General features: G+C 36.2%; 1 protein-coding gene across 5 annotated transcripts in view; it reads right to left on the minus strand.

Annotated features, from left to right (window-relative positions):
- Positions 1-24,935, minus strand: part of USH2A (usherin) — a 373,664-nt gene that overhangs the window by 63,773 nt on the left and 284,956 nt on the right. For all 5 annotated transcript variants that reach the window (XM_072927553.1, XM_030269121.4, XM_030269120.4 and 2 more), the window contains 8 exons: positions 20,713-20,936; positions 18,219-18,429; positions 17,213-17,410; positions 16,465-16,619; positions 14,468-14,666; positions 8,420-8,527; positions 7,675-7,858; positions 6,769-6,926 (listed from right to left, as the gene is read on the minus strand). In XM_072927553.1, coding sequence (XP_072783654.1) covers positions 6,769-6,926; positions 7,675-7,858; positions 8,420-8,527; positions 14,468-14,666; positions 16,465-16,619; positions 17,213-17,410; positions 18,219-18,429; positions 20,713-20,936 — 1,437 coding nt within the window. The remainder of the gene's footprint in view (positions 1-6,768; positions 6,927-7,674; positions 7,859-8,419; positions 8,528-14,467; positions 14,667-16,464; positions 16,620-17,212; positions 17,411-18,218; positions 18,430-20,712; positions 20,937-24,935) is intronic.

The raw sequence follows: 24,935 nt of genomic DNA on the forward strand, positions 1-24,935 counted from the left end.
TTTAGCCCAACAGCAGTAGCTGAGTGTAGATTCTTAGGCTGCTTCATCAGTAGAGTACGATACAATAGCTTGAGCCAAGAAACATATAATTTTAAATGATGTAAAAACAAACTCTTCAGTTTTTGTTAAAAAAAGAAACCTCTCTCATTTTTCAGTATTTAAAATCACACATTTTCCCCATCTATTCTTATCCCCATGCTGTCAGTTCTTAGTTTTCCTGAGAACTCAGTTCCTCCAGAAGAACAAGCTAGGCCATATCCCATCCCTTTAGAACAATAGGCTGGTGTTCTTGGATGTTCTCTTTTCTTCTTCCACATGGCATCTCAGAGGGATTTGGTTGATTGATTGGAGGTTTTGTTTGATTTTTGGTTTCCTTGAGCAGTATTTTTTATTAGGAAATGGGCTGTAGGCTTTTTAATTTTTGCCCACTGTAGGCTGATCTGTGCAGACAGCAGCAATTTCATAAAACCAAGAGGATGACCAAAGAAGAGTTTGCATTAAGTGTATTTCCTTCATTCTGCAGTCACATAAGGAACAGCCCTAAGAAAGGACAGAATACAGACCAGACAAGGTTCCTCCTTTCTGAGATGAGTCAAGATATATCTGATCAGTAAAATCACATTTCTCTTTCAACACAGAGGTGTCTTTGTGAGTGCAACAAGGACCAGATGCCTGTGAGCAGTTCTGAGACTTGTCCAGACCTTGAGAATCTTTCCATTTGTAACTTTGGAAAAAAATCAGCTTTTTCTCCTAATTATTATTTTGGTCCTTTTCTGATAAAGCATCTATGTTGATACTACTACCCTGAAGCTACAAAGAGCATTTTGTTCCCACTGTTGTGCATCTGTTAGATGGGTTTTTTTAGCTAAATATGTATGTGAATATATATAACAAAAAAACAAAAGTTTGCAAGAAATCAGAGATTTCAAGTTTAGTTCTGGTACTATGAACAACTGATGTACTTTGAAAGATCAGAAAAATCTTTGTAACACCATGTTTTTACAATTCTCATAAGAAAAAGAGAATATAAAAATCCCAAAGAAATAACATCCAGCTGCCTGAGTAGATGCTAGACAAAGAAAATGCCATTACACTAAAAAGCTGAAAAATAGCCCTGAAGTAGAGCCATGACTTCAATCTTATTCAACTGCTCAGCTTATAGGAAGAACAAAGATGTTTTTAGGAGCTGTTGGAAGAGGTGAGGGGAGAAGGAGACAAAAAATGCAAAAATTCCTCTGTAAAATTTTCTTTCTTCAGTGTAAAAGTTACAAGAAAAATGCCAAGATCTAATCATTAAGAATGGAATAACAGAAATACAACTTTCTAAATCAAGGACAATGCTACAGAGTAAACCTCTGAGAGGTGATCTTGAGGTAGACTGGTTTTGCATCAAAGAAAATTATTTTTTGCCTGATATATAGAAGATGAAATGCTCCAGAAGAGTGCACTTGAGTTTGCAGTATAAAATCTTTCTAGTAATTAAAAATATGTTGTTAAAGACAAATAATAATTATTATTACTATTAGTAGTAGTAGCAGTATTATTTCCACCCTATAACTGGAGGGTCTGTAAAGTATACAACAGCGTATTTGAAAGAGTTTGAAATGGTACAGAGCACAGCAATAGAAACCTTTATTTAATCTCCTAGTTAAGGTCCCCTTCTTCTCCAGTCCTGAAAACTGACCATACATTTCAGCTAGAAAAACTCATTCCTTTATGAGAGTGATATAATTCAGTTTTTTGCATCTCATCAGTGCATTTATTCTAGGCAAAAATCACCAGAAACCTTTGAAATTGAAGCTATTCAGAATGCTTGATTTCCCAAGGAAGATTAAATACAAACAAAGACAGCTGAATCCAGCCATCAGTATGCAGCAAAGAACACTTATTTCAAAATAAATGACCTATCCAACAATGTTGGACAGTGCTCAGTCCATATCAGAAATTATTAAAAAAACACCACCTTACACCTGAAACACAAAATCTTAAATTCTGCTAAATGTTTTACTATATTAGGAATGTTACCAATAATAAATATGCTCAGGAGAAAAATACTCTCAAGAAGTGAAAATGAAATTGTAAATAAAATCACATAAGCATCCTGAAAAAGTCCAGTGTCCAATGGAATCCTTCTACACTTTGATCAAATTAATTGACTACGAAGATCAAAGATAACTTCCTGATCTGAAAAATTGTAATATATACTCTTACAACACAGAAACTTGCAAAAAAACCCCTTTAGTACAGAACAGTCCTCAGCATCTGCAGCCAGTCTGAAACCACTACCTTGTGTGCTCTGATGACTGAAGGAAATGAAATGGGCATATTCGTTAAAGTCATCTGGGAAACCACACGACTTGGTTAGTTCCAGAGTTCATAAATTTATGTCAGAATAAAAGGAAGCGTAAAAGCACAAGTGAACCAATTTACCCTAAATGCAAATGGCAGTTTTGTTATTTGGTGTCAAAGTTACCATGAGCACAATGACAACCTGCCATAACACATTTTCATGTTCACTAAAGAACAAGGATTTAGTTGGTTAATATTCCCAGCAATACTCTTTTTCATAATTTACAACAACTAGATGCTGATAGGTTATTTAACATTTATGAAGTTAAGATGTAATCAGAAAAACCCTGATTATCTTTACAAACAAAAAAGTTAAATTATTCCACTTTTTTTTCCCTCTGTGACTTCATTTCACAGCAGGTGAATATTTTGCAATGGGACATATCAATCAAATGAAACCCTGGGTTTTTCTGGGCATATTTGGATAACATTTAATGGACAATTCTGTGCAAAACTCTGCAAATTAGGTTTGATGGCTCTGTGTGCTTCAAAGCTAGGCTATGTCAAAAATAGAATTTGCAGCACAAGATGCTTACAATTGGGGGTAAAAAGTCACAGACTTACAGATTGGTCACACAGAATCTGTTTGAAGTTAATTGCTGAAAAATTCTTTACTATGATGTGAAATCATATCACAATTAAAGGAAAATCACTAAACAACTAAACTTCTTCACTTATAGGAAACAAATACTGGATCATGAACATCATCTCTTTTAAAGTTATATTTTAATATTTAAATTCACAAACCAAAACAATCTATTTGGCTTCCTGAGATTAACTATTTACATTATGCTTCAAATATCCAGATGTCTCAATCTGGTTGCATCAAGGATTCCCACCAAGACTCTGAAAACAGTAACAGCTGGAGATGCTGACTATTTGCAAGATGCAGAACTTGAGATATTGAACTTGAAAAGCTTATCCTACAGAGAGGTGGAGCAAACAATAATTTACTCAAAAAAACTAAAAATGAGAGCATGTGACTTTTTATCAAAAGTTCCATTTGCTAGTTCTCAAGAAACCAGGTTAGTTCGGGAGCTGTAACAAATATGTGGTATTCAAATGTTTGATCCCAAGAAGAAAAAAAGTAAGAATCCAGATTTCACACAACTGTCATTCTGACAAACAAACCTAGAGGTGGATAAAGTGTTATAACATGATGAAGAAGAAAATATTTTAATCCAGATGATCATTAACATATGAAGCAGGTATCCTAGGAGCAGAGGACTGGGTCCTATTTTGAGCATGTTCATCTTTCAAGTTACCACCAGCAGGAACTGAAGACACCCAGAAGAATCAAGTCCCTGGTGAGGACCAGTGGGGTTGTCAATGAGCTGGAATGCAGGATGCCTACCTGCCTACCTATTCATAACATTTATGGTTATATCTTGGGAAAATTATGTGATGCTGTTTTTTTCCCTTTTGTTTTTCTGCCTCTATCCACTAACAGTTGTTCCATAATAATTGTAATATATCCCTCCTTAGCATATCAGTGAGATGTACCACACCTCTGAAGTCTGTGCACAGAGGCAATACCACATAAGATAATGGAATACCTATTTCAGAAAATAAAGCCCTATTTTCCTCAGTGAGTGAGGTGTGTCAATTATTTTTGTCTGAAACCATCATTGTAACCACTACTGGGCCACCTTGCTCTTTAGCTAAGTCAGGAGTTTTGAAATGCTACAGATACATAAAGTCACAAGATTTACATATATTACAGATGCTGAAATGTTATAATGAAAGCATCCAAGAAGAAGGTCTGTGTAATACGGTATGTCCATAATTAATCCTGAGGGTAATTATTTGATCCAAATTTATTATAGCAGATAAGACAGAATGCCAAAGCAGCTCTGATATCCACAGACAGGAAGACACTATGAACAAGTACTTTCTCATCAAAACTCTGTTGATTAAAAGCACTTTTTTTGACATCGAGTCTACACCAGTGAAAAGAACAGTTTTGTCCAAGAGTGACTGCCAAACCTGACAATCCTTATAAATAAAGGTGCATTCTAACCTTATAAGGAAAACTTAGGTTGCCTCAGTGTAGCTTATTGTGAGACAAGGATTTATGCACAGAAAGGCAACAGATCATAAAAATAAAAATACTCTATGTACATGGACATAAATAAGGATAAGAAGCAGTAGACATTTCATGCTAATCCTACTAAGCTGGGGATGTACGTTACCCCAGACACCTGTATGATAGGACATGTTAATGGGATCTGTGCTATTCCAGAAGATCAGAACTTCCAGAATAAACCTCCACCTGCATCCTCTGCAGTCTTACTCTTAAGGAAAACAAACAAACTAAAAACAAACAAACAAAAAAACCCCAAACAAACCCAACAACTCTAGCACCACAAAGGACCTCAGACTGAGCATAAAGCAGGATTATGAAGGGTCAATAATTAATTTCCTTGCTTCTGCATAGAACTATGCTTCTGCCAACAGGTTTTAGTAGCATTGTAGCTTTCCGTAACATTTCTCTGCTGTTAGTACTCCCTATTCTTATGAGATCAGCTAGTGGCCCTGAAGTGCTATAACAAAAAGAACAGCAAGATTTGCTTTCCTGTCTTTTTCTTATCTAGGAAGAAAATAAACTCCGTCTTAGCTGAAACCAGGTCAATACCCAAAAGAAGCACAGTATGAAAATCTCTTCTTCGTATTTAAAAACCTAAATAATTAGCCCCTCAACAAGAAGGCAAAGAAGTTATCAAATATCCACAGAAGTGACATAAGTGTTCAAAGGGTGTCCCAATATCTAGAAAGAAGGACATGTTCCCTCCCCATCTGAGGAGAATGATTTCTACAGGTGTGTGAATACATAAACCATGCATCTTCTGCAGATCCATAATGTCCAGTCTCCTCCTCATCCCCCTGATTCTGTGGTTTCAGGAACAGACAGAATCTTAATTGTGTGCCTAATCCTAATTGCAACATAATGAAATGTACCTACACAGAGCCTGGTTCTCCTTGCAGGCTTGTAACCTACTATGAGTAACAGGAATTTAAGCAGATGGAAACGGTCTAGAACAAGGACAAGCTTTCCTGGGAAACACCCCACTATTCACAGCCTATGCCATTCCAATACATTCTTGTGTTTTAAATCTATTTATAATGTTGCTGAACATTTTGTACTTTAAATTATATTTATTATCAAAACTATAATACAGCATGAGTCACTTTTCAATAAAACCAACTGTAGATTATATGCCATTTGAATTCACCTGCCTTCTGCAGGGTTCTAAATCCTTTCAGGCAGTAGGGGGAAAAGTTTAATTTAAGATTTTAATCTTTTTCATATATTATAGCATTTCTATAATGGATTTTGTGCTCCTGAAAACTAAAAGATTGACAGCTCAGGGTATTATAGATTTATTAATCATTGCTTAAATGGGTAGGGTGAGCACTGCTAAGCACTGCCACAATACTTGCAATCCCAGTCTTGAAGGCAAAATATTTTTTCTAGGTGACTTTATTTTTAATGCCAATTGACCCTTGCTAAGCAAGGATAGAACATCTCAAATAATTAGGAACAAAAGATATTAAAAACTCCAATGAATTCATTGGTAAACCCCATATGGCTATTATTGCAATATGCAAACATCTGAAATTTCTAAAAAAACTGATGAAATTTTAACTGAAAAAAACCCAGTATCTACAATGTAGAAAACACACCTTTTTGGAAATGAACTACACTAGACAAAAGATTGTTCATTACAAGGCTCTCATTGTCCCACAATAAATACATCATATAATTTTTATAACATCAGTAAAGTGCTCCAATCACTTAAGCTATGATCTATATTGATGAAACATTGCATAGTTTCTCTTACAAAAAGATTCTATAATTCAATTATTCCTGCTAGCCCAGCTATATAGCAGGTAAAGGCCACCTAATCATATTAAGGAGAAGAATAATTAGAGGAAAAATATTTCTGGGACTTTTGCTGATCCACTATACTGTGAGATAACATATCCACATTACACTAAAGTTCTCAGGCAAGTAAAATTTGCTCAATCAGGTCAAAGTTAGCATAGGATCTCTCTCACACAACCTAAAAGGTTATCAGGTTTCCCTGATGAGAACTCAGGTTAGTATGAACAGAAAACTTACTTTTTTTTTTGTTTTTTCATTAATATTTGTACCCAGTAATAGTTCATAACACCAAAACATTCAGGGTTTTGCTCAGCTAAACCTCACAATACCCATGTCAAGTATCTAGATCAATATCATTAAAATAATATGCCTCTAGGATACAACAGCTTTAGATACTGGATATTTAAATCACAAATACTAAAACTAAATATGAAGAATAAAAATATCAGAATGATTCAGCTGGCTACCTGGAAATACTAATTTTTAAATCCTTTCATTTTGCTACAAAGTACTACATAGAAATACATTTTTACCTGGCACATCCCAAGCTAGAAATATGGAATATGCATCAATTACTGTGACATTATATGGGACATGAATTTTCTCTGGTGTTCCTGCTGGTGTTTGTATAACATATTTATCACTAGTGTTGCTGCCGCCCCAAGTGCTGGCTTCCAGCTGGTAAACATATCTGCACAAACACAAAAAGATCAGTAGACACTGCAGTTAGAAGCTTTAGGCATATCAGTAGCACAACATTTCCATTTTCACCCATTTAAAGTGAATACAATGAGTATTAAAAATACTGAATTAGTGAAGATTTTCACATTTAAGTTTTCTTCATGTGAAGAAAGAAACTTAGAATAACAATTACTATAGAATCTTAGATACCAAAACTCAAATACTAATACTAAATACTATACTAAATATTTACACTAAAATTTTAATTAGCTTACATAAGTAAGAGAAATACTGACTCAAAAAGTGTCAAAACTAATTTCAGACTTACTTTTATAAAAATATCAGTAGTCACTTTTGAGCCTGTATGTTCAGTTTGTGCTGGAATATTATATACCATGTGCAGTGATGTTTGTCATATAAAGCCTGACATTTTTCAGAGTATATTCCATGATGGAAAAATACCTTTCACTGAGCTACCAACAAGCCATCCAAGAAAAAAAATGAAAAAAGCTTTGCTTCTTTGAATCAGAATGACCTATTCTCAAAAACAAAACAAAAATTAAAAGTTCTTTGATTAATGTCTTTCTAACATTTGAAAGACTCCCGAAAGTGCTCTACCAGTTTTCAGTAATAAAGTAATATTTTAGGAGAGTTTTCTTTTGTTCACAATAAGTTGTATTTTGTACATTTCACTAACACAAGTACCTATGTTTTTCAAGGTCTTTCACCTGTTACCAGGGCTCTTTAACATGCCTTACCTACTGTTAGGCTGCAGGTTAACATCTGTGAAATTCAGGGCTGTAGTGCCACCCAGGAAAATCTGCTCTCCATCACGGAATAATCGATAATGAGTAATGAGCCCATTGGGCTCCTCTGGTTCACTCCAGTACATTTCCACTTCTGTTGAGCTGACTATGATATGATGAGGTTTTGGCCATACCCCTGTTAAAATCAAAATGACACTATTTTAATTTTATGACAGAAACTCAAAGGTGACTTTTTTTCTTTTTTTTTTCCCCATACTTGTGCTGCAATTACATTGTTTTCAGCGATGTAATGAAAACATAAAACATTGCCAGGGAGAATGACGGAATTTAACACACTGTTTGTATTTATCCTATAACAAATGCTACCAATATTGACAAGGTAAAGATTAATGGAGAACGAGGCCAAAGGCTGCAGCCTTTATATGCCCAGTAGTCTCTGTATATTCATTTGTGCTTTAAAAAATATTAATCTTCTAATTCTTTGTTAATTAAGCTAAAGAATTTAGAGATGATTTTGGGGAAATTTTCACAACAAGAAAATAGAAATGCAGTGCCAGGCAGTAAGGTTATCATGGCAAGATACAAAAACTCCAAGAGAGACAGATTCTCTTGTGTAAATTTCTACATGATAGCTTGATGGATGACAGTGGAGTTGTGCACCTTGTTAAACCATCAAAAAACACAAGCCCATACGACCATCTCTTTGCAGCTCTATAAGAATGACTTTCTGCCTTACCATGAGGAGCAGCTTGTAAAGTTTGACCTGAAAGTGGTTGGCTGGAAGCACACCCAGCAGATGTGCATGCAATAAGCACAAAGCTGTAATTAGTGTATGGCTGCAGACCTAAAAAGAGCAAACAGAGTTTAGGCTGAGATGTTGACATCAATCATTTCAAGAATTATATTGCTGCATGGAAAGTTACTGGACTTAAAGTTAACTTTTAGCATTTTTGGCAAACATAAAGTATGAGCTGTTCTGATATTATACCTGAACAATACTGAAATGGTGACTTCCCACTAATTTTGACATATATTCTCTACTGATTTAAAAGACCCAAAAAACAATTCAGACTGAATGTCTGTTTATTCTGCAATGGAGCTATGGATATCCCTCATATATCTGAATCAACTTTAAATCAAAAAACTGAGATGACACTTGCAATGCAGAAAAACACCTGAAAGTGCAATTGCTTAGAGTTTTGGTCTTGAAAACCTGAATAGCCTGTAATGTTTTGAAAACGTATTACAAATACATTTGCAATAATAAGATAATAAAATACTCAATTGTACATGAAACCTACTATGACATTGCAAATAAGTCTAAGGATACTCCTGCCACCTTCCCAAGTTCTATTTTTTTATTTTCCCTCTATTTTTTCCCCTATTTGATACAAGACTTTACAATAAATGCTACAAAGCAGTTAGAAGCTGAACTGACAAGCAAGCCTTCATTCGAAGATATTAATTTTAGTTGTAATTTTTAATTTTTTTTTTTCAGCTGAAATCTTCTATGCTGTAGATCCTTGAATGAGATGAGAAGAGAATATGTTGCTTTGCCTTTTCCTTGGAAATTTTCAAACATTCTTGTGCTGTGTGTTGATGACTTCAGATTTGACATCAAATTGCCTGTGGTTAAGAATTTGACTTTAGGAATGCTCATAAAATTGCACTCGTCATTTGGCTAAGATACTGAACTTTTAGAATAGCCAATTCTGTGCACCCATTAAAAGCTTCTTGTAGTTAAATTGCTAAAGATGCAGACCACTGTGAGATCACCTTAGAGCTTAGCTTGAACTGCTGATCAGCCTTCTTCACACAGCACCCTCTAGACCACAACACAGCACCTTTGGTAAACGATTCTTTCTGATATTTCTCAAAATTGATCTTTAAGATCTTGATCTTTAAGATCACCAGGCACAAACACCAAAGACCCCTTTCTCACATATTCAAGGACCCCCTTGTTAACACCGCATAATACATTAAATAAATATCCCTGTTCCTGAATGTAAAAGATACAAAAAATACAACAAAAAAGCAAATTATACACAAAATCTCTTTGAAAATATTAAAATTGCAAAACTAAACACTCAAAAACTATGAATTCCCGGTGCTAGGACATTGTAAAATACAAACTGATCCCCTTTTGTTCACAGGCTTTGTGGCACAGTCCTTTCTTAAACTCCCTGCAACATGTGGTCTCCAGCCTGATTAATTGTAATTTGAGAGTTTTTCTTGTAGTGTACAACCCTAGAGTGTACACATGCTTCACTAACACCAACTTGCTGAACATTCCAAATGTCTTAAAATAGTACCAAAACAAAAAATCCCCCCCAACCAACTCTATAAAAAATCATATAAACTCAAAAACGTGAAAGAGAACAATTTCTCTCTCAGAACCAGGATAGCGACTCAAAGAGACTGAGAAACAAAAATCTCCTTGGAGCTGCCAGGAAGTCATTTGGGATTCCTCGGACCTGACTGTCATGCAAAACCTTAAATATCCAAGCACAACTGGTGCCTTCAGCTGAAGGCTGATCAGGAAATTCAGGCAAGGTAATGAAAATGAAGAAGAGGTGGTTGTGACAAACTGAAAGACTGAGAAGTGCCTTCCTCAGTAGCACAGCTTGAACAAATATGAAAGCCCTGGATGTCAGGCTACTCCCTTTGGCAGTCCACGTTTGGTCCCTCTGGGCTGGCACTGTCCCAGTTGCCTCCCTCCCTGCGCTCCACATCCCCATGTTCCTGTCTCCTTGAAGGGGAACGTAGCTCTGGGCAGAAGCACAATTAGGCCCATCTACACTGAGACTCCCAGAAGGAATTAATCCACTAAACACAGCCAAAGCTGAGGCAGCAGTTCTCCATACAGGAGCTTCATTTTATTCCTCCCTGGAAGAGGCACAGATTGTGGACTGAATGAGGCAGTAACCCTATGAACAAATGACTGTACTGCTGTGTAATGTGGATTGTTTGTGTGGAAGAGGCTGATTTAGGATTATATAGGTCAATTCATAGGTATTTTATAGGTCAATTTTTAAGCATGTGGCTTTGTGGTCTTAACAGCATGCTTTTGATGTAGCTCCTGTGTCTAAATTGAATGATTTCAAGAACAATGCAATTCTGTGGCAACAAAAAAGCGTCTGCAAGACCTCTGTTTATAAACAAATCCTTCCTTACATCATGTACCAAAATATTTTAATTAAAATATATTACAAACAAATAGAGTGAAAGAAGAACCAGCAACTATGTAGGAGAGTAAAATACTGAATGGAAGACATACAGGCTGCTTAACAAATTGAACAAGATGTGAAGGAGAGAAAATAAAGAGATGACTCAGAGGGACAGCCCTTGCTGTAACCTAATCATGAACTGGAAGAGAAAAAAAATCATCTGAACACTGTGTATAAAAGTAAGGAGGGAGAAAATGACAGTTGCAGACTGGAGAGAGGCAGAGGCATGGAGGAAAGCCAAGTATTTAACATTTCAGGATAGAAAAGATTACTGTGGCAACAAATTACTTGAATTCCCCTAAAGGGAGTCATGTTCACTTTTAAAGGAAACATGCATAATAAAGCAATACTCATTTACAACTACACTTAAAAGAGAAAAATGAGCACTAAAAAAGAGTACATGGTTTCACTAAATTTATTGGTGAAATTCTGATACCTTTAATTCTAGCCATATATGGAGCAGTCACAGCAGATTTTTACCTAGATTATTAAAGCCTTGCATTAGACACCCTGTCTTATGCTTGGAAAGCTCTGTGCAAATCTGTGCATGTGATTTGTAATAAAAATAACAAGTAAAATAATATTGAAATATAAACAGCATTTTGCTTTTCTAATGTCTCTACGTGATTGTTGACCAAGCATATTTCTCCCCTCCTCTTCTTTTTTGGCTTATTATTGTAGGGATTCTTAATTTTTTTTTTTTTGGGTCAACCTAAGCGGTCTATTATATTGTTGCAGCACTTAGCATTTGCCAAAAGGCTGTGGAACAGTGGGGTTTTTTTAAGAATGCATTGTTCTATTAGCTAAATCAATTCCTTCTGATACTGTTTGTCTCCATTTGTGGGTATGGCTCCAGCAAGGTCAGTAATTAGCTCCCAGGATAACATTCCTGGGCCCCGCCGTGGGAATTTTACTCAGGAGGATGTCAGATTGCTGACCACAGCCTCATACAACCCCTTTACACCCAAGAGTTTCCTTCAGATAAATATTATTAATGATTCAGTGCTGCATATGGAGATAGACTTGACTAGTGACAACACTTTGGTATCTCTTCAGATTTCATCACCCTGAAATGGAGAATATGTTCAGATGAAAGAATTTCAAACTATTCAGTCATAAAGTATTCATACCATGGTTTATTTTACTAAAATATATATTCATTATTTTCCTTGTTTTTGACCTAAAAATGATTGATCCTACAAATTGCTGATAAAGCCTCTTACTTGGGATATTAACTTTGGTGTATTAACAGGGGGCAGCTGAGAAGAACCTTTTCTATAAACCCACCTGCTGCTGCTGAAGAGGGCACTCTTGGCTTTCTTTTACAATTCCCCTAATTATTTTCCTCAGTCTTACCCTCTGCCTGGCCCCACTGCAAAGCATTAGCAGGCCCATTTGTAAAGTAGTAGTAACACAAAGTGAAACAATGCCATAACTGTCATCCAAATTGTTCTGTACAGGGTACTGGAAGTGTTCAGTAATAAATGATATAAAAAGGTCTTTTATTGACAAGCTGCCATGTGCTGTTTGCATTAGAGAATATGAGAAGATGATGGCTGCTGCCCCTAGGTCCCAGTGGCATTCAACTCAGTGAGATAGCAGAAAATGCTTCAGTTTGCTTAAAGCATTGATAACACCTCTAAATAATTAACTGAGGACTTCCTGTCTTCAATTACTTAATGCTTTTTTTAACATCTTGAGAGGATTATAAGCAATTTATGGATTTCACATGATGAGCACATTCACCGCTATTCCCACAAAGCATTTGTGGGATCATGTTTCCAAAGCTTTGATGTAATTAAAAATAAGCAGCAAGACAATGGTGCCGTGGCAAGGTGCTCGCCTTCACGTCTGCCATTCGCGAGACCCGAGATTCAAAGTCTCCACAAATACTAATGCTACAGCTTCATTAATGTTCAACTGTTGCTCAGGGAAAAGCAGGCAGTTTTGTAGAGGGAAAAAAAAAAAAGAAAAAGAAAAAACAAGGATAATGGGAAAATCGAAACATACATCCACAGGGAATAAGACAAACAGTTCAAACATTTGAGATTATGTATGAAGTGAATTTGATTCTTTTATCGTATTCTTTTAATTTAGAGAGCAATAATTACCCACATTGCTAAATCACTCTCATGAATTCCACATTATTACCCAAGGAAGCTCCTGCAGAAAACAGCAGAAAGATTTGATTATGACTGTCAGGAGGAATGATCACTTATTTCATTCCTGGCTTAACATGGCCGCACTGGACAGTGGCTTAACAGAACAGGCACACAAAAGAAAAAAATATCTTTGTTTCTCAGGAATTAATTGCATCTCCTCTCACTTCTAACTACTAAGTATTGTTGGCATTAAAATGGAGATATAACTGCCTTGGAGGAGCATGAGAAATATTTTTCAATGGGTTTGATAAATTATTCCTTGTTGGAATGTTCCTTCTTTGCAGTGTAAACTTACAACAGCAATTCTAAAATGAGTACCACCAACTCCAGCTAATATCTCATGTCCAGAAGCACTGAATATGGAGATAGGAGTAATACATTGTTGATGAATTTCACACTTGAGCATGATATTGTCAAAGAGGAACAGCAATCTTGCTCTTATGTGAGTGAATACAGCAGAGAAAAACTCTTTTAAAGCATTAAGGGATCCACCCTGACTCAGGACTCATGCTTTGAGGAGTATTTGAGAGTGCCATCTACGCTCTAGAGGATTTATATGCCCTAAGTCAAATTCTGCTCTTTGACTGGCGTGTCAAATGGAGTGTACAACATTGGAATCTTGAAATTTCCTACTTGTGGGGCAAAAAACTAGGGAAAAAATTAACTCATTTGTGAGATATAAAAATTTAATGAGCAACCTAAGGTTAAAGAATGAAAAAAAATATATCCCATAATGCTTATGTTCCTGCTCTGTGTTCAACAGAAGCATTTCTAAGAAGAATTTTGGCTCAGTGTAACATTCAAAAATAACTAAAAATTGAATATGTGAAAAAAATACATTTGAGGTCTGAGCAAAACTTTCCTGCAGAATCCCTGGAATAAAGCTTCTTTCATCAAGTTTTTAGAAGATGGCTACAAGCAATATATAATATTAGAAACAGAATTTGGGATCTTTCCTGTTCTGTCTTTCTTTCATTATCTCAGACATAAAGTACTGGATCCTTCTCGATCCTACATTACTACACATTCACATCTGCACTGCTGCACATCAGTGATGTTAAAAGAGAGACTTGAATCTGTATGAAGGAATGGTTGACTACACAGAATATCTAAGTCCTTGAGCACACTACAAAGCATGCATCTTCAGTTGAGCTGGATAGATTTATTTTAAAATTTTGAAATTAAATCTATTAATATTTTAAGAAACAGCAGCTAGAAATGAAAGAGTTTGGAAAACAATAAATGTAAGATATGTAAAGTCATGATAAAGCATTCCAAACTGTGCACAGTGTTAGGGATTTCAAAGTTACTGACAAGTAGCATTTTTAATATATTAACACTGTCTTATATCTTAAGGACAGGACATTAGCCTGTCAGAGAGCTCTGCCTCCTTACCTGACACTGTGTGCTGCATTCTGCCTGCAGCATCAGTGTATATAAGTCCTCTCCCCACTTGACTGATCTGGTACTCTCTGATGATCCCATTTGGTTTCTTGGGTGCACCCCAGCTTAAATGTAAGGCTGTGGAGTTCAGAGCACTGACTTCTGGCGGCTGAACGCTCTCGGGGACTCCTTGGACAGTGACTGCAACTACCTGAAGACATATGAATTAAACAGCAATTTAATGTAATAGTACACTAGATACCATGATCAATGAGAATGTCACTTTTGTTTTAAAACGTTGTTTGGGCTGGCATATCATTACCAAGGGGCTGGAGAAGTAGTTACTTTTTTCCTCCTTTTTCACAATGAAATCTGACCTTGAATACATTACATAAGTCTGTGTCTCCAATTTATCACAACAGGCTCACCACGTTTTAGCTCCCGTGTATGGCACAGGGTGAAACAACAAAAACTGTATTGCTTGAAAACTCTTGATAACTCTCTTCCATATGGTTTGTCAGTGTCTCTGCATTTTAACTGCCTGATTTCATATCTTTTAAGCACCGGTAAACATGGGGCTAAGCCTCCATATATCCCATGCAATCTGAACTCTATTGTAGTTATCTGCAACTCCATACTTCTGTAAGGAATCTAAAGATTTTGAAAGATGGGATAAGTCTGCACTTGTTAAGTTCTTTCTATTAAAAAAAGTAAAAAGGTAATTTTCTATTGACACATCTCCACCATCAGCTACAGAAGAGGCATTTCCAAATTACATTGGTTTAATAAGTGAGTCAGACCATTTTCTCTTTGAGAATCACTTTTCTTTTTCCGTTATTACCACCATAAAGTATTTATATTATGCTGTAAATATAAAATCTGTCCTCTATAATATATTGTCTTAGTGCATTTGGTGGAATCAGTCCCCACTTGCAGACTTCAGTGTTTGCAACAGTAAACTCCTTAATTACAGGCAAGTGAAATAAGCAGGATTTATTATCAGGTCAGTGGTTGCAGCAACTGTGCCTACATAGTTTCCAGACCATAGCTCTGTCCACCTATCTTCATCCCTCTACATCAGTGTTTTTTCTTATTTTAGACTTCTGCCTGAGATTTGCATGAATAGGAAAAACATTTAAACATCTACAAATAATAATAATAATAAAATCAGTCTCACAGATATAATAATTACAAAACATAGTCATTACTCCCCACCTCTGCCCCACAGACCTTACCCTTGTAGTCCTAGAAATTCATTTTCAAAGAGGCAAGAATAATATTGTGAAAAAGAGGTCACTAAAGAAATCATTTTTGCAAATGATGAATAAGGCAGGTACTTTGCAGAATAAAAACCAGAGCTGGTTAAATAGTAATGCTGGTGAAAGGCATCCATAATTCAAAGTGATACAAAAGGAAATGAAACTGTGAGAAAGGGAGGTAAGAGATCCTGTTTGCTTAAAACTGAAGCTGAGGCAGGTTGCACACAAAGGAACAGTAAAGCCTGAAGCAGGTGCAGATATAGAAAGCCAGCAAAGAGTAATATAGTGAAAGGAGGATTTTCCACTGGAGTGGAAGACTAAGAAATTTGTTGAACAAATTGTTAGACTATAACTAAAGCAGATGTCTAAGAAATAGCAAGGAAAAAGAGGATATAGACCTCCTAGTGAGAAGCAAAAATTTAATTTCAAGGTTTAGAGAAGGCACATTTTAATATTCTTTACTCTATTCTGCCAGATACAGCTTTCTTTTTAACAAACATAGTTCCTACAGTGCAATTTCAGCTTTGCCAAGACTGAGATACTGCTTTTTTCTTCAATTTGCTTGTATCAACCGGGGGTTCCAAACATTCACATGTCAGTAGCTGAATCCAAATCAGATTATTGATGTTTTTTTCACTTACTCAATAATCAGCATGTCTTCAAATTACACCTTTCCAAAAGCATTTCAATGTTGCCACACTGGCTGATGAAATCCTGGCACCAGTTCCCATGAAGCCCATTTTCACTAACCTTGCTGCTGTCTGTGCAACCAGCAACGGTGCAGGCTCGCAGCTGGTAAGAATACTCGTGGTATGGCTGGACACCACTGGTGTCTGTGAAGCTCGTTTCCGTCCCTCTAAAATGCTCAATTCCATTTCGGAGGATGATGTAGTGAATAATTAGACCTATTGCAGAAAGAAAGTTCTCCTTTTTGTTAGCTGAAAGGGTCCTGTGTGATGGGATAATAACCTACTCTGCATACAGAAAACATTCTGTGAAGTATCTACATGACCACAGTAGCAGATAATAATTGTGATTAAATGCTAAATGTCAATTACCAGCTACTTTCCTCAGTATCTGCATCAGAGTAGATCTCAGTTTTTAGTGAGACCTCTATCGAGTTTCCTCACAGTTTGAACATAATATGCAAAATTTCCTGAAATAACCATAAGCACCACCCACCCTACCCCTGAATCCCTAAATATTTTTTTGTATGATTTACATTTTCTGATCATATTTGCATACTTACTATTGCAACTGTTCTCAAAAGAGGCTTTTTGACAAAAGAGGTTTTGTGAAGACATAATAAATTGTCCTCTGTGAAGAAGACTCTCCTCTTACTTGCAATGAAAATTATAGCAACATAGAACAAAACCTTCCTGCAGAGTTTAGGAATATGTGTACTTCAGTGACAAGGGTTAATTAAGATATGTTTCCTGATTTTGGAACACTGCCACTGGAATGATAGAAAAAACACTTTAAAGAAATGTATCAATACCATTTGGTTGAAGTGGTTCCTCCCAATCCAGAAGTATCATGTCTTCCCGATTATCCACTTTGGCCCATTTTGGTGGACTTACACCCTGTGGCACATCTTGCTTAGTGACAGCTCTGCTAATTTCACTGAAACCTCTTCCATAGCTATTCCAAGCAGCCACCCTGTACTCATATGTGACAAAAGGTTCGAGGTTCACATCTAGAAAAAGACAATTACATCTGGATCATCTCAGTCTTATCAAAATACAGAATAGCTTCCCCCCCACCCCGGATCTGCAAATAGAAATGGATGTTATTCTTTAGACAGGCCTATAAATTTTATTGACTTTTTTGAAAACAGGTTTATGTGTTAGGTACTCATTGCATTTCACTCATTTCATATCCCTGAAGTCTCTACCCTGATTCACAGATTACTTATTAAAAATTCTGCTTTACTACAATTCATAGAATCATAGAATGGCCTGAGTTGGAAGCAACATTAAAGACCATCTAGTTCCACCCCCTCTGCCATGGGCAGAGACAAAGTCCACTAGATGAGGTTGCTCAAAACCATCCAGCCTGGCCTTGAGCATTTCCAGAGATGGGGTAACCACAACTTCTCTGGGCAACATGTTCCAGTGCCTCACCATCCTCACAGTAAAGAAATTCTTCCTAACATATGATCTTTTAGATTCCTATTGTCCTATCACTACCTGCCCTTGTAAAAAGTCCCTCCCTGACTCTCTTGCAGACACCCCTTAGGTACTGGAAGGTGTGATAAGGTCCCCCTGAAACCTCTTCTCCAGTCTGAACAACCCCAGCTGTCTCAGCCTGTCTGCCTAGCAGAGGTGCTCCAGCCCTCTGAGCATCTTCATGGCCTTCTCTGGACTCGCTCCAGAAGATCCACGTCCTTCTTCACATTGTCTCACATTTAAATGGGGTATCTGAGAGCATTCAGGCCATCTTTTTCTCCAGAGTAAATTATCTATACTAACAAATCACCAGTACAGTCTGCCACTTCTCCTTACCTGTAAATGAATACTGTGTTGGGCCTCCAGTGTAGACAGTCTCCTCTTCTGCTAGACACACACCTGCCTCTACCTCTGTTTCTGTAGCACTCTGTGAACCTTTTATCCATGCACAGATATTCTCCTTAGGATCAAAGTCACACTTTCCACAGTGTGCTGTTTCCTCCATAGATAAAGGGCAAAGGACATTAGCCTTGCATTCTTCTTTTACCTAAGGAATACACAGGAAAATTTAAATATATTTCTCATGTTTTCCTTTCTCTATAAATGCTCCCATTAGTATTTCTCTATTTTTTTACAGCACAAAAACCATGCCACCACCTTGAGTACACTGATCTTTCTAGCATATGGGAGACTCTTTCAGCCTTTGGCCTGTCTACTGTCTTTGATTATTGATGTTTCTAAAATCCTTTCTAAAAGAAACAGATTTTTTTAGGGTCCTTGGATGAAAGCATCACAAATTTAATTACTGGAAGCACAAATAGCTGGATTTGTTGAAAACAGAAGAGTCTAGAATCGATGACAACAGGATTTTATCCAAGAATTTGAACAGTCTGTTCCTGCAAAGGCCAATATCCTGTGGCAAATCAGTAGCAAATTCCCAGCCCCTCACACAGCTTGCCAAGTACACAAGAGGGCTCTGTGCAAGTCCTTGGCAGCTTTTGAGGCTGAGAACTCTATCCATGGGCTATATAAATCACATCTTCTGCCACATCACTACTAAACAGAAGCTTTGCTGCAATAAGAGGACTTCTGCAAACATAAAGATGTAAGATTTAACCCATAAAGTACAATTCAAAGAAATATACACTGAACATCCACAACTTTCCATTAAAATTCATGAAATAATATTTTTGCCAAACCATAAGCTAGAGAGCAATAATTCTCATAAAATATAGGTTGCTGCAGAAAGAAATGTACTGCCAAATTTGCAACAAATATTTTTGCCCATTAGGTCATAAACTTCAGAAGGAAAACCAAACAGATTATATCTAATGCTTCCTTAATTCATCTATTGGAATTAGCTTCTTAGCTGATTAGACACTACAGCTAATTTAACTTCCCAAATTTGGCACTTCCACAAAAAATATGTTGTGATAGATATCCATATAGGATGCAGGATATAGATGGATTGGATTCCCATGTAAAGTAGCTGCAAAATGTGTCAGACTATCAGCCCTTTTGCTGCTAGTAAATCTATACATCTCAGAGAGCCAGCACTGCTATCTCTTTTCTACTGTGGGTAAGTGAAATACAAAGCACTTCCTTTGTTTATACTTTATACCTAAGGCAGGGATCTGGTGTGTTATCTACCAGAATTCATTAACCTGTTCTCAGCCATTTTTTTCCTTGCATGAGCTACTAATACAATGCATTGAGGAACTGCAGCTGACTCATCACAACGTCTGGATTTTCTCTAGGAGAAAATTATTCAGTCTGAAAATGAAATTACATTAAAACCTTGACATGAAAAGGCAAAGATGTAAGAAATAGTTCTGTATTAACTTAGCAGATGAACAACAAGGATATAGGAACACCTGCATATGGCAGGATGGGGTGTTTTACTTTTCTTATACATTTGGTAAATTCCACAATATCTTTCTTATTTCCATATTGTATAATTCACAATATCTAATGTTCTTTTTTTTTCCTCACTTTCTCTCTCTCTCTCTTATCATAAACATAAATACAATTTTATAAAAAGAATATACATAGATATAATAAAAATTTAGAACATTTTTACAGCTTATGTATAACACCAAGATGCTAATTCTTTGATATTTCTGTTGAATTCAACTTGGAGTTGCGGGCAAAATTGTCTCATGCCTACAGGCACAGGGCAATTTTGGAAAACACCAAATTAGCCTTTATGTGTTTAGTTCACTCAGACATTAAAATATAAAGAGAATAAGCTATATAATTCATTAGGCATGAAAGGACCTATCCTAGTACTGCTGAAATTTATGCCAAGATGGCCACTGATTTTCTGTAGGATCAGGATTAAGTCCATTAAAAAATGTCAATTGCTTTATTTTTATTTTTGAGGGTTTTTTGTGGTTGTTTTTTTTTTTTAGGGGGTTGGGGAATCATGTCCTACTGCCTGCCAAAATTGAAATGTTAGAGCATTTTTATACTTCAGAACTGGCCATCCAATTTTAATTTCCACTTAATGAACATCATCAGAAACAGTGGTCACAGAATGGAAACTGGCTATACATGTCAGTCTTGTTAGCATGCCAGCTTTTAGCCACAGTACTAATCTGAGGTGCTGGGCAACACTTCACAGAGGCAGCTAATCATTATTAATTCCTTTAGAATTCATTGCAATAACATCAATCATGGCAAACTCATTCGGTATTAATATGGATGTAATGTGAAAATGAATAATGCACACAAGAGTTTTTATATTCCTATTTTAGAAAAATAGTTATGAACAGTGTATTTCTCTTTCCATCATCAAACCAGAGCTACCGAGAGATTTTCTATCAATTACCTTCATCATCATTCCAGCTGAAATCCTGTCAGAGCAAACATATTTCAAAGGATTATATCCAACTCCATTACAGCATTCTTCGCTCTTTGGAATAAGTTCAGTCTCACAGCATTTTACTGGCACTTGGTCATTCTTTCTAACATGTGCTAGGGACTCACCACTGGAACCTGTGCAGCATATGGTATCTGACTTATTCACGTACTCTTGCCCACAACAGAACATCCCTGAAATGAACAAACAAACAAACAAAAACTCTGAATATGAAATTTAAATAAACAACTATATAAGAAAGGAGAAAGCTCACAATACAATATATCTTGGCATAAACCAACCAGCAGCTGGAATTATGCAAATGTAGCTAAAGTGAGATTAAATTCAAATGTGAGGTGACTGAAGTAAGCATCCTGACTTCCAGACCTACTGAAAACAATCAAGAATTAGAGAAATAAACAGGGTGCCCTGCAATCAATGTTCACCACTCCTGAACTTTTTATAGAACTTTGCTATGGAATACCACACCAACACAGGCCACAGTGGGCTGGAGATGGATTGTTGATAAAAATTTCCTGTAGAATATAAAAAATTATAAAGCTTTCCGTGTACTTTCTATTCAGGTTTTCTTCACACCCCCCCCACATGGGCAATCTTCCAACAATGCATCTTAGCATTCCAAAATTTATCACATCTTTTATATTTTAAAGAAATGGTTCATATTAGGTACCTAGAACGGAATGGGTAACTTGGAAAATACCCACAGTGAAGCTTCAGTCATCTAATACAAAGAATGATCATTCAAGAAGTTGGTATCTATATATAATTTGCATTTCTACGGTGGAATTGATAAGCTGCCAAAATTAATTCCACTGTCTTTTTTTTCTGGTTTTAATAATTTCATTTTTAAAATGAAAGCAGATCATAACCACTGCAATTTTCCACATATTCACATGAAATACCCAATACTGTCTAAAGAAAGGGGTAAGTTTTAACTCAGAACCAAACACTACAAACTCCTCTATAACTGGCAATGAAATAAATGTTATTACTAGTTGAACTAGGAAGATATCACACAAAGACCAGGACTGTGATATATTGTTACGTCTACAAAGTTTGTGTTTGACGTCATTTCTGTCATATGTTGGCATTTAAAACACGTGCAAGAGTGGCCACTTTTTTCACTGCTATTTATTGCAGCAAACCTCTCTTAGAAGTCATACACAAGGAAAATTAATCTTTAAAGGTGTGATCCTGCTAAAGCATTCAGAAAATTTTATTCCAATCACTGGAAGGGCTAAAATGGCGATGTTACTTACATACTTTACCTTTTTTCGGGGCTGGTTCTATTCACAGCAAACTGTGATCACCAGCTCTTCAAGAGGTATAATATTTCCTCTTGTTCACAACCTTTTTCCAAATTGTCATAGGATTCTATCAATTTTTAAGAGAGAATTAATGCAGAAAATGACTCAACTCAATACTAATAAGCAACTCAGACAGCCCCAAGGGACTTCTGACAGGCAAACTAAAATTTTGATAATGAACTGTTTTTCTATTGAAACAAACAAAGCTGTATTCTCTCACTCTGAACCTCATCTTTGTTTAACTTTGAATTAAATTTTTCAGCCAAGATTTCACTCACATAACAAGAAGTGACTCCCTTTCTAGTTTCTTTGGTAAACCATTACTTCTTTAATTATTATCAACCTTGTTCCAGTGTGATAAATTGCTAATTACTTAATACCCTAATCAGCGTTCATTCTTTGCACAGATAAACTGTGACAGCGCCATTAATTTAAATAGTAATTTCACTTAATGGCCAGAACGGCACACCAGATTTTTATGCAGCATTTTCTGAAGACTGCATCCATCACTGCAATATTCTGACATAAAGATGTCTGACGTGCACTAACTCACTTAGGGAGAGCAGATGTTGCAGAGCAGAGTTTGGTAGTAATTCCCAGAGTGCATCACTTCAGCATGAATGAGCTGCAAAAGCAGAGGTAGACAATCTTCTGAAACTGCATTGCATAGCCTCTGACCTTTCCTTAATTTATCACATGTAGTGCTTGACTCCTGAACCTTGACACCTCAAATGTACAATTTTAAATATGCTCCAAGAAAAACAAAATAGGACCATGTAATATTGATGGATTGATTTGCCTTCTAAAAATTGCTTTATTCAATTGCCTAAGGATCCAGAAATTCCTATAAACCCTTGCTGAATACAGCAAAACATCAAAATTTAAACTATTTGTTTGTAACTCAGCTGGAATGCGTGTGTCATATTTTATATATTTATGTTTCATAGGCACGTAATGCATTATAGCAAAAAGAAAATCCATGGGCTGGAAAAGACACTTCCTGCTAACACTGATTTCTGTCAACAATTATTTCATGTTCATCCCCAGCAACTGAAAAAATTTATAAAGCTAGCTGAGTGATGAATTACTAATTTAGTAAATCTGCAAAACCAATGCTTTCAAAAGGGAAAAAATGAGTATTAAAAGGCTTAGCCTTTGGAGCCAGAATAGAGGATCAACAAAATACAGAGCCAGTGTACATTGCAAACTACTCCAAAAATCCTTGGCTTACATGCAGGTATTGCAACTATTACAGATCAGGTACTAAAACAGTACAAAGCATCATCTTGCATGAGTCTGGGATCTCAGTATAGTGGCATTAAAAGAAAAAAAAAATTTAAAAAAAAAAAAAAAAAGAGAGAGAGAAAATCCAAGAGTGGTTTTAGCTGACATTATCCTTTATAGCCAGAAATAGAGAACTTGGGATAATCACACTGCAGCAGTGGGGCTCAGGAAGTGCACGTTCACCACTGCCAGCCTTTGCCAGTAGATGTCTCTATGGTCACCCCACTAAATAAGGCCAACGAGAGGCGAAAAAGGAAAACTAAGAAAAGAGAAATTAATAAATAAAGAAAAAAAAAGTAATGTGGGATAGATGAAAATCTCTTTTTTTTTGCATGGTAGACTCTCTGAAAAAGGTATGTAATGACAAAAAAGAACTGTTCTATGATTCAAGCTCTTAAACCAACATTCAGTGCAAACTTGGATCTAGATTCAGCAAAAAAACACTGATTTTTAACTGGTCAGGCAACAAAATGAGATTGTGTACAAGGCTTGCACTTATAGCGATCAAGTTTTTCTCATATGTTTTTTTTTGGAAGGACTTAAAGCTCTCAAACAAGTTTTAAATTGCCACTACATTTTTAGCTATGGCATTCATTGCCAAGTGCAAAACAGTGCTTCAAAAGCAATTCAGCTTTTGCATAAAACCACCCCTGTTACCTCTTCTCCTTCCAGACAATGAGATCAGCCTTCCAATTACCATATTCTTGCAAAATTCTACTTATCCATTTGCCAATGATAAGTAAATTATGTTTTTGTGTAAGAACATTTTTTCCATTAGAATAATTACAATAATTAGGATAGGAAGCAGGTAGATTTTTGTGCCTGGATTGTGCATTTTCGTGATGTATTTAGCAAGGCTGAATTACTCCAAGAAATTAAGCACAAACCAATTGAGCATGATCTATATGATATGATAAGAAACCACAAAATCTATTCTATGTTTAATGCAAAAGAGTACGATCTCTTTCAGTTGTGGTGTTAATTCATCTTTCAAACCTGTATTTGTGTTCAGCTCTGTTCTGGCTCACAGCATAAAGTCCTCACAGAAAACCCATGAGCAATGAAAAAAGCCACTGTTTTCTTTTCCAATAGCCAAAAAAATGTCATCCCGACTCATTCTTGGGAAAAATAGTGTAAATGATTGAGCGCTCTAGGCTAAACACATTTTAAAAAGAGAGATATAAAGGTTTTTAAAATATATACATTTAAGGAAAAAAAAAACCCTGTTAACCTGTTAAGAATACATATATACTGAAATGAAGAACATAACTTTCATCCCAAGATACCTGTATTACACTCCTACACAACTCATCTGCCCAGAGAGAGCAGTAAAAACATAAACGCTACCCCAGCAGTTCTGTTCCAACAGCATCTGTTAATTCACTCCATTTATAAAATACATATTGACAAAGACAACTGAACTGGGACCAGAGAGATTTGATTTGGTGTGAGAAAGTCAATTCAATGTGATTTTGTTAAAGGGCTCCTGCAGGCAAATAAAAGAGTTTAAGTAATAAAGTACATAAAGAGATGTTTTATGAGCCAGCCCCGTCTTGTGGCAGCCGCACAATGCGCGGCTAT

The sequence above is a fragment of the Taeniopygia guttata genome, chromosome 3 (assembly GCF_048771995.1).
Source record: "Taeniopygia guttata chromosome 3, bTaeGut7.mat, whole genome shotgun sequence".
In the NCBI taxonomy this organism is placed as follows: domain Eukaryota; kingdom Metazoa; phylum Chordata; class Aves; order Passeriformes; family Estrildidae; genus Taeniopygia; species Taeniopygia guttata.